The sequence below is a fragment of the Brassica oleracea genome, chromosome C4 (assembly GCF_000695525.1).
Source record: "Brassica oleracea var. oleracea cultivar TO1000 chromosome C4, BOL, whole genome shotgun sequence".
Taxonomy (NCBI): domain Eukaryota; kingdom Viridiplantae; phylum Streptophyta; class Magnoliopsida; order Brassicales; family Brassicaceae; genus Brassica; species Brassica oleracea.
In genome coordinates, this window is record NC_027751.1 from 22,063,804 (window position 1) to 22,074,416 (window position 10,613).

The 10,613-nt window shown below is 35.7% G+C and overlaps 1 protein-coding gene across 1 annotated transcript; it reads left to right on the top strand.

Annotated features, from left to right (window-relative positions):
- The first annotated feature begins 2,826 nt into the window (after positions 1–2,826).
- LOC106339408 (chaperone protein dnaJ 50-like) lies at positions 2,827–5,387 on the top strand. The gene is made up of 10 exons (XM_013778208.1): positions 2,827–3,026; positions 3,140–3,202; positions 3,274–3,344; positions 3,467–3,522; positions 3,596–3,646; positions 4,137–4,217; positions 4,456–4,568; positions 4,660–4,777; positions 4,852–4,978; positions 5,056–5,387. Exons 1-10 carry the CDS (start codon positions 2,908–2,910, stop codon positions 5,157–5,159), a joined length of 903 nt encoding a protein of 300 aa, XP_013633662.1. The 5' UTR covers positions 2,827–2,907; the 3' UTR covers positions 5,160–5,387.
- Positions 5,388–10,613: the final 5,226 nt, after the last annotated feature.

Below are 10,613 nucleotides of genomic sequence, written 5' to 3' on the forward strand. Positions count from 1 at the left end.
AACAAAATACGCTGGTGTACAGTACAGTAAATCTTCTTATAATGAGGGTGAGCCTCTACATATACGTAACATTACCAACAAGAGGAAACACTGAGCTTGGAGCTTCAGGGACATTGCCTTTCCTCACTCACTTCCTCCTTTCTCAATATATGTTAGTGACAAGGTTCATGGTCTACAATGATTTTTTATGAAGCGTGGGCTATGTCGTCATTGGTTTGCAACAAATTGTGTTAGTGAGGCTTCATACTTCCTCAAGTTTGATCACGTTTTAATCTGAATGCATTTGGGTGAGACATGTTTGTTTTTGGACAACATGTTTTGTTATATGTTTTGTTGTAATCTTTGTGTACTGCCCCTCTTTTTAATGTTAAGAATGAAATATATAGTTTCTAGGATTACTTCCTTGAATATGAAGAAATACTTGGAGATAGATCTTTCAACTTGGTTACTGATCAAACTAGTGCTAAAAATGTGTCAAAACAGACTATGGTGTTAGGTTTTTGTCTTCTATCTAATGACCTCACGTGGATCAGGACCCATGAGTTGAGTTTGGTTTCCTGTGAGTGTGAATATAATAGTACACAAAACATGTATTTTGAATTACATTAAAATAATCTCAGGCCAACAAAACTTTCCCTTAAGCATTACTAGAATCTGAAATCGAAAATCCAATAATGTTTATGTATAAATATTCCGGCACTTTATACAGAGAGTCATATTATACTACTAAGGTGTATATTTTCTCAGGTATATATTATTCTCTTTAGCTAAAAATCTATTTAAGTTTGACAAAAAGATTACACAAAGATAGAACCAGTGTACCCTTACGTATATAATTATATGATCTTTACTCGGCCAATATATTCATAGATAAAAACTGTTTTTTTTTAACATCTCCTAAGAAAATTTTAAACACACAAAAACTGCTAAATACGTAATGCATACCTACTATTTTTTTTTTTTAGTTTTAACGCTACCAAATTCAATTCTAACGTTTCGGTTCATTAACTATTTTTAGAAAAACAAATCACTACTGCTTAAGTTAGGAAATAAACTGCAACTACAAAAAAAAAACAAATGTACCCCATTATTACAATGCATGCACTAAGGCAACGAAAACAAATACATCGTAAACGTTCCAAATAGACCAAGCAGGCTTAAACTAATTCATATATCAATAGAAAAAATGGTAAACAACCTGCCCGTAGGACGGACATACCACTAGTAATATATATATAGTGCTTCCAATATTAAAAATCACTTCAATTTGAAAAAGTGTGTTTCTGAAATTCTCATGATGAAATAAGATATCAAAAACCACATATTTTAAAAATAAATTTGTATAAATAAAAGTATATACATTAGAGTAATCACATAACTTAAAACCAATACCTTTTGTTAATTTACCATCACATTTTTGGTAAATAAATCAAAACAATCATTTTATTTACTTTATATGATATAAATTAATATTTATTGATATTGACATAGATATATAGTATAATTTAGTATAAATATTTATTATTGACACTTTCTACTCATATTATTTTTAAATATTTGTATATTTGCTGTAACAAAAATTTAAACCATTAGTCACAAAATTTTTAATGTGAGATTTTTCAATACAAATTTCAAAATTAAAATATTAAATTCTCAATAATTTTTCACAGGAAATTTTAAAATTAACATATTTATATATTTGTATATAGTACATAATTTATTTCAAATGATATTAATATATATATATGTATATATAATATGAATACCTATTAATGAACTTCATATTCATACGATTTATTAGGGTTGAGCATTTTATCCAATACTCGAATCCGTATCTGAATCTGATCCGAAAATCTGAACAGAAGTAGCAAAATACCGAATGGTTATTGAATTTGGAGAGATTGGATATCCAAACCCAAACGGGTAATATCTGAATCCGAACATGTAATATTTAAACCAGAATGATATCCAAAGATAACCAAACATAAGTATTCTTAACCCTATATTTCTAGTTTACTTATCTCATTTTATTCAAAATATTTATATTAATGATGCACATTGCTCAAAATTAGATAATATACATATAATTATGGACAAAATCATTTGCTACTCACTTAAAATACATATCAAGCTCTTGTTTTTTGAATTAACAAAAGTTGCATCTAAAATAACAAAACAACAACTAAATTAGTGGTTTTCTATTTTAAAAGTTTTATCTCCAAGCCTATTAAAAGTTTAATCTTTTGAAAATTAGAAACTCAGTTAAGTTAAAAATATATTTTAAATACAAAAAAAATTTAAACAATGAATAATTTATTTAATTTTTCTTCAAAATTTAGATATTTGAACCTGACCCAAAATATCTGAACCCAAACATAAAATACCCGAACCGTATCCGAAGTGTAGAAATACCCGAACAGGTTCTATACCTTTATACTGAAATACCCAAAAATCCTAAATACCCGATACGAACCCGAACGTGTATCTGAACGCTCACCCCTACGATATATGATCATTTATATCTTGATTAAACAAAAAAAGGTTAAACCTTAACAAAATTTTCAATGTGAAACTTCTACCATTTTTTGTAATTTATAGTCTGTTTTTAAAAATTCATAATATAACATATAAAAAAAAAATTTACTGTGATTGTTTAATGTGATTGTCTAATTTTTTTATTATATATTTAATATGATTGTATAATTTTTTTTAATAATATAAAATTAATCAAAAAGTGAGAGGATACAAAAAAATTGTTATAAAATATATATTATTTATAATCATTAATTGTGGTATATATATATATTAACAAAGTAAATCGCTCTCCATTTCAGTTTCTCTGTGACAAACAATACAAAAGGTCTAAAGGGTACTTTCCTCCCTATTCGCAGCGAGAGAGAGAGAGAGATGGCGCCGCCGGCTACGGTGCGGTGGTGCTGGGCATTGATTATTGTGTTGCTTTCTCTGTTCGTCCAATCCTCGACGGCCATTTATTGCGGCGAAGAAGATTGCTATGCTCTCCTCGGGTTCGCCTTCTTTTTGTTTTTTTTTTTATATATTCAAATTCTTCAGATTTTGATTCTAATCTATCTCTCTCTCTCTCTTAATCTTAATCTGTGTACATTTTCGACCCTTTCAGAGTCGCTCAAGATGCGAACGCATCGGATATTAAGAGATCTTACTATAAGCTTTCTCTCGAACAGTAAGGATTGATTTGGATTTGATCTTCGATTGTCTTTTGTTTTCTTACGCTAATTGTTTTGGTGAGATTAGTCATCCAGATAAGAATCCCGATCCTGAATCCAAGAAGCTCTTTGTCAAAATCGCCACTGCTTACGAGGTCCTTATCTATCCTCTGAATAGAATCTGCATCTATTCAATCCAATTACACATCTATGGATTCATGATCGTTATACATTTTTGAAAGTTCACAAAAGGGTAGTTTGTAATCTTCTTGTTGCAGATTTTAAAGATAACGAGACTCGGGCACAATATGATTATGCAATTGAGCATCCCAGTGAGGTCAGTAGACCATGTTCTTTGAAATGTCATTCTTGTTTTCTACATCTTTCAAAACCAGTTTCTTGTATGTTAGGTATTTTACAACACTGCTCAATACTACCGAGCCAAATATGGACATAAGTCGGTAAGATATTATTTAAGGGCAAATCTCCAAAATAGCACATTTCTAAGTTTATATCATATAAAAATAGGATTCAAAAACTAAAATGACCAAAATAACACCTTTCTAAGTTTATCTTTTGAAAATTTTAATTTTTTTATTTTTCAAAATTTTAAATTTTATCCCCAAAACCTCATTTCTCAACTCTAAACCCTAAACTCTAAACCCTAAACCTTAAACCCTAAACCCTAAACTCTAAAATCTAAACCCTAAAATCTAAACCCTAAACCCTAAATCCTAAACCCTACCCTTTAACTCTAAACCCTAAGTTTGTGACTTTTGATAAAACATTAAGTGCTATTTTTGTGACTTTTGACCTTGACTGCTAGTTTGGGAACATAAACTTGATTTAGTGCTATTTTTGTCTTTTTCTCATTATTTAATGTTTTTGATTACTTCTCTTGCAGAAGTAGTGGCATTTTGAACTTACACAACTGCGTACTGTGTTTTTTAGGATCCTCGTGCTGTTCTTGTGGGTCTACTGGTGGTTCTGTCTGCGTTTCAATATCTTAACAACGTAGCAAGGTATAATGAGGTACGTATCTGAGAAAGGGCTTCCTAAAGATCTGTGTTATAACATATCCCTGTCCAAAAAAAAAATCAAGTATTATGGGCGATTGCATGTATCATAACATGTCACTAAACGTAGGACATGTGACCTATCTTAATGTTATTCATATACTTTTGTGCTTGCAAACATAAGAAAAATCAAATCTGTATACGAACTTTGAGCACATTTTATTAATAGGACCTGCGCCTTTTGTTTGATTCAGGCTTTGGCAACAGTTAAGCGAACTCCTGCTTACAAAAACAGGCTCAAGGCCCTAGAACTCGAACGCACTGGTGGAGTGTCTAGCAAGAAGAAGGGTCCAAAGCAGATCGACCAGTATGCTGTTCAGTTTATTCTATTGCCCTTTTGTTCGCTGACAGTAAGTATCTTTGGGGACTGTTATCATATCCATTTCTTCTTTTGGCAGGAAACTACAGGAAGAGCTAAGCAATGAACTCGACCTACAAATTAAAGGAGCTGAAAACCCGTCGATCTGGGATCTTCTCGGTGTTCGATTCGTTCTCCTACCTTACACCATCATCAAGGTTCCATGTTTTGAACAATTTCCAGCAGCCTTAATTTCTCAAGCTCACCGATTCAACTTTTTGTCTCCTTGCAGCTTCTAGTATGGTACAGCAGTTGGGTATGGAGATATAAGGTTAAGAAAGCTCCTTATTCATTGGAAGACGCATCTTACCTAACCCGAAGATCACTTGGGGTGCCTCTCGACACATGGACCAATCTCGGTATCCTTTTATACCTTTGTCTACAACTAACCAACATATGAATAAAAGATTGACTCTATAATGTGTTGATTTATCAGATGAATATAAGAAGGAAGATCTGTTGCAGAGAAGGCTATGGGAGAAGCAGAATCTTGAGAACTACTATGCAGAAATGCGTAAAGAATCGAAGCGGAGAAGATAGGTCCACTTGTCACTTACCAAACACTTTTGTTACCATTATTACTTTTAATGTTACTAAGATATCTGAACAAACCAACCAGTTACACGAAGAGAGTATAATTGTATGGTATAAGGAACCAAATCTCAATTTAGCATTATACAAGTTGCATCATGTCTGAGAATGAGCATGGTCTACTTTTGACTCTCAACTTTGTTTAATCAAGTTTTCTAAGTGCTATGTTTAAAACTATACTTGATACTGAAAATTAGATTGTAACACGATAGATGATAACTATGAAGTGTCTTAGTGTGTCCAAGATCACAGATTAACAACATGATGATTAGTATGAAGCTGCACCGAGTGGACGAGGATCGCATTGTAAGGAGCTAGTGTGCTGAAGACAGAGAATTTGATGATCTTGGTAACTTTTTTGACAAAAATATTCAATCGGATTGCGTCTATCATTTTTTCTGAGGATCCATTAAAGCCGGCGGAGGACTTAGTTGAGGTTTTTATCTCACCGAGATTGATTCTCATTTTTCCAAAGTTTCTATGAAAATAAAGTCGACCTAACAGCTTGTGTCGATGAGAACTCTGGTGACTTTGCAGATGCCAATAGTGAGTTTCACTAACGAAGGATCGTTGTGAGGTGCATCAACATTGGCGGCGTCTTCCTCAGAGAAAGTGACCTGCACGTAATTCTCCGGTTTAGTGGGCTACTGCTTTGTCGTTGTCGCTTTTCTTTGGAACTTTTTAACTGATCAGACGGGTTCCCTGCACGGTGATGATCCTCCCATAATAACATTTATCCGGAGCCGGGGAACCGTTAATCGTTGATCGAGTCGTTCTCTCAAATCCCTTGATTTTGACTGATTAATCCTTCCCTTAAATATGTCTCCTCAGGTGCACATTGATTATTGGTGCCAATTTTTCGGCGAAGATCAGTCGCGTTAAGGTGAGAGAGATCATCACCTTGACTCTTCGTGCCAATCTTATGGCGAAGATCAAAGGTACCAGGTTGAGCAATCACTGTATTTTGATTGTTTGTGCCGAGTTTTCAGAGAACATTGGCATCATCTGATCGTCTGAATTTAGCGTTCTCAGTTCTTTGATCGGTGAATGTTTCTTAGCTGTTGTCGATCTGATTTGAATTTTGCTTGAGATTGTAACACATCTCGAGTTGAATATCCCTATACATATGACAAAGACGGTCCTGCTCTGATTGCATTGATATGTCAGTTAATGTGTGGCATTTCTTCTCGAGAGAAGTGTGGACCATCACAATGCCGAGGTTCGACTTGTTCGCCTTCTACAGGGAATTCCTCTTGTTATTGAAGCTTCCGACGCTTTTTATCCTTGCTCTTGCTCAAGCTTTTGTTATTCTTGGCAGATTTCGGTTTTGGAGGTTCATGATTTACTTGTCCATTGGCGAATGCTGCCATCAGTGCTTCTTGAAGCTGTTTTCATTCCTTGGTATTGTGTCCCTTCGCCTTGTGATAGGAACAAAACTTGGTGCCATTAAAAGTTTGAGGATCTGATCCTTGGGGAATTGCTCTATGAGGAATGTTGAATGCTTGAGGGACTGATTAGTCTATCTCATTCTTCCAAACAATCCATGGTCTATCTGACACTTTAGCGGTGAATCAATTTGCCCATTTTCTGTGACGGAGTAGACAGTTTTTTTGTTCTCATCTTGCTTATTGTAAGAATGTTGTCTTGGTTCTTGATAGGTTTCCGCCGATTTCGTTGATAGCTGTTTCATCACGGTTGTGTTTGAGAAGGTAGGCTTGCATATCCTCTTCCATCATGATGAAGCTGTTATCACGATGGAAGGTATCTTGTAGGGTTAGGGTCTTCACGTACAGGTCGTCTCAGAACTTAGAATTTATCCAGAGTGCATTGCGCAGAGCTTCCACATCTATCTCATCTGGAACGTACACTCTGGAGACCATCCTTTGGATTTTCCATGAATTCAATGATTATCTTTCTAGGACCTTGAGACATCTTCCATAGATCGGACGCTGACGCTCCTTTCCGAGTAAACATTATGTAATGTTTTAAGAATCTGGTGGAATAATCACATAAACTGTCGATGGAATCTTCGGTCAGTCTGGAGAACAAGGTTAGTGCAGGTCTGTTGAGTCTTTCCACGAACAGCTGACAATATCCGGGGTCTTTCTATTCGTCGGTAAAATGTTTGCATCCCATTGCTATGTTGAACGTGGTTACGTTTGATACCACTCAAATTACCTTAAAGAGTGAATTACTCTCTCAAATAAGAGGTTCAGTTGCAGTACTTAGGGATCGAATCCACAAGGAGCTAGGGAACCTATTAAATCTAGTCAAGTTTTTAATTCTAAGTGTTTGTTGTTTTATGGTTTAAATGTAAATAGCAATCCTAATTGAGCAAGTCTATTGCTCGACTAACAAGATGATTGGGGGTGTAACTTATTTGGAAGATATTAGATGCAGGGTTTCTATTCAGGTGTTGGAGATTATAATCCTATAGATGCCTAACAGTTGCATGCATGATATATTAGAGCTCAACTCCTTAATCACAGTGATCAGCGATGGCAATGTTTCACTGGTTAACTAACTAGATCTTGGATCTCAACTGTCGTCTTTTGATCACAAGAAAGTGTCGATCGATGGTCCTATAGGGATATCGATCGATACACCTTTCGCAAATATCGATCGATTGTCAGAAGACAATATCGATCGATGCTACTAGTTAAACCCTAGGCGCAGGTTGATAATGCTCACTAGTCTCCTAGATCAGTGGTTAGCATCTCTCTAGCAGTCCTCGCATAACAGATTAGATTCAGGACTGGATGATGAAGGATGCTTGACACATGCAAATTCCTATGTTCATGTTCTAGTTAGCAAGGATAAAACAAGCATTAAGAACAATTAATCAATGAATATCACAACTTATCAAATCTATAGTTGGGGCTAATCCCTCTAACCTATTTGAACTCTGAATCTAACAAGTGAACTACTCAGACATAGCTAAGCAATTCATGACACAAAATGTAGATAAAAACTGCATAGAATAGAATAGATGAATCAATGGAGTTCCAATCACAAATCTCTCTATGATTTTCTCTCCTAAAACTCTCTGCTGAAAATAAGAATACAATGGTGGCTCAAAGCTCTCTTGCCTCCTAACACTTAGGCAAGTATATAACTATTAGGTTAAAAACTCATCAGGGGTAATCTTGTAATTTGGTGAAGCCTTGGGTTTAAAGTCGGCTGGAACCAAGTCGTGCGTCTCGCGTCTCGACATCTATCGATGGTACAGGATGTACATCGATCAATCATAATTTTCAATCGTCGAGGCTTCTCTTCTGTATCGATCGACGGCACTGGATGTGCATCGAACGATTGCTTCTTCTTCGTATCGACCTCTAATGGTCAGCTCGGATGAAATCTCTTTTAAGCTCCTAAATGCTCCATAATCATCACTTTACTCCAAGATACTCCTGAACCTGAAAACATACCTAATAGGATAGAATATATAATATATAGATAGTAAAACACTTATATACCATGGATGAAAATGAGTCAAATCCATGGTATATCAACTCCCCAGACTTACCCTTTTGTTTGTCCTCAAGCAAAACAAATAAGCAGTCTCTCTGAAAGAGGTTTGAAAACAGCAGAGACTTATAGATTTAAAACATAGAAATCATCACCTCTACAATTTCGCAAACCACATCTAAAAAGTCCAAATCACAAAAGCACATTATGCATTATCCTAGCTTAGCAACCAAATTCAACTAGTCTACAACTCAACAATCCTGTCTGACTTTCCCTTCTACTAACCTCATTTCTTAGCTTAAATATAAAAGTGCATGCTTTACCTTGGGAGTATCGACCACAGGATGCAAGGATTTTCAGATAAGTATCTAGAACTGCAGGTAAAAGTTAGTTCATAAATTCTCTCTCTCTAATTTCTCTCTTGAGTCAAAGTCTGCTTATATTGCAAGATCAGTGACCAAGATTGGAAAAGTTAGTTCCTAATTTTTCTCTCTCTAATTTCTCTCTTGAGTCAAAGTCTGCTTATATTGAAAGATCATTGACCAAGATTGGACAGGCTTCCATGAATCAAGTCTTAATGGTGGTTGCCACCAAGCTCTGTTCACTTTTTTTTGACCTATATCCAAGAATTCATATGAATCGAGCCTTGAAGATTGCCGCCACCAAGTCCCGTTCGTATTCTTTTTGTTGGAATCCTTATGAAGCAAGCCTTAATGGTTGTAGCCACTAAGTCCTGTTCGGATTTCACCTAACTAAATCCTAAGTCCTAATTAAGTAGTAAATTTTGGATTTTTTTTTTTTTAGATAAAAACTAATAACTAACTACTCTAGGGTTGAAATAGAGAGAGAAAATGTGATAAATGAATCTACACAAGGCGTTACCTCCCAGACTTGTCTGAAGAATCCGATCCCATGTATACCAAGTCCCAAGACAAGCGATTATGTCAGGTTTAGTGTTGGAGGTCAGCTTTGGTTCCTTCAAACAATCAAGGAATGTGTATATAGTTGACAGGTTGATCCACTTTAGCATCTTTAGTACTAGCCGCAGTCAGTAAATCTAGAATGATGCTAAAGAGTGGTTAGACATTCATGTAATAAGATCATAGTCCCTTTTACATAGCTAAGCATAATTTATTAAAATCTTTTTATAAAAATCAGAATAAATTATATCAGTAAACCTACCCCCAGACTTAAATTACACTGTCCCAGTGTAACACACTCGGAGTTATGGTGGAAATAAATCATAAGTACTCAATGTAACAAGTTAGGAAGATAAACCTGACTGGAGTGGGAATCGATCGATGTGCATCGGTATGCATCGATCGTCGTATGTGATTTAAGGTCGATCGATGTCGACATGTCGTCCACGGTCGAGTAGGATGTTTTCAATGCTGATCTGATGCCATCCTATCTTTTCGTATGCGTATGCTGATAGCTCGTTCATTTCATCATGCATTGACTCCATTTTGTTTTGTATCAGCTGCTCGTCGTCTGGTGTAGACGTGGTATCGATCGATACGACAAAGTGTTTATCGGTCGATTCTGGTGCCTTACTATCGATCGATTTGGAGCGTTCTCTGTTGATCGATGTTGATATCTGGTGTTGAGATGCGAGTTTCCTCTGAATGGCTTTGAATTCCTTCTGTAACCACTCTGCATGGCTATCCAGTCCACTGAGTCTGAGAATGGCTTTGAATTCCTTCTGTAACCACTCTGCATGGCTATCCAGTCCACTGAGTCTGACGTCGAATGGAAAGTAGATGTCATCACACCGCTTCTCAAACCGGTCCTCCATGATGTCTATAGCTGTGTAAAGCTTTGACGTGATCTGAACAAGTTCTGCTGCTGTGTAGGGAAGATGTTATGTAGGTTTCTTACCGTCGAGCGATGCCCTGCGGAACCTATCGATCGATGTTGAACATTCTTCCTGAAAAT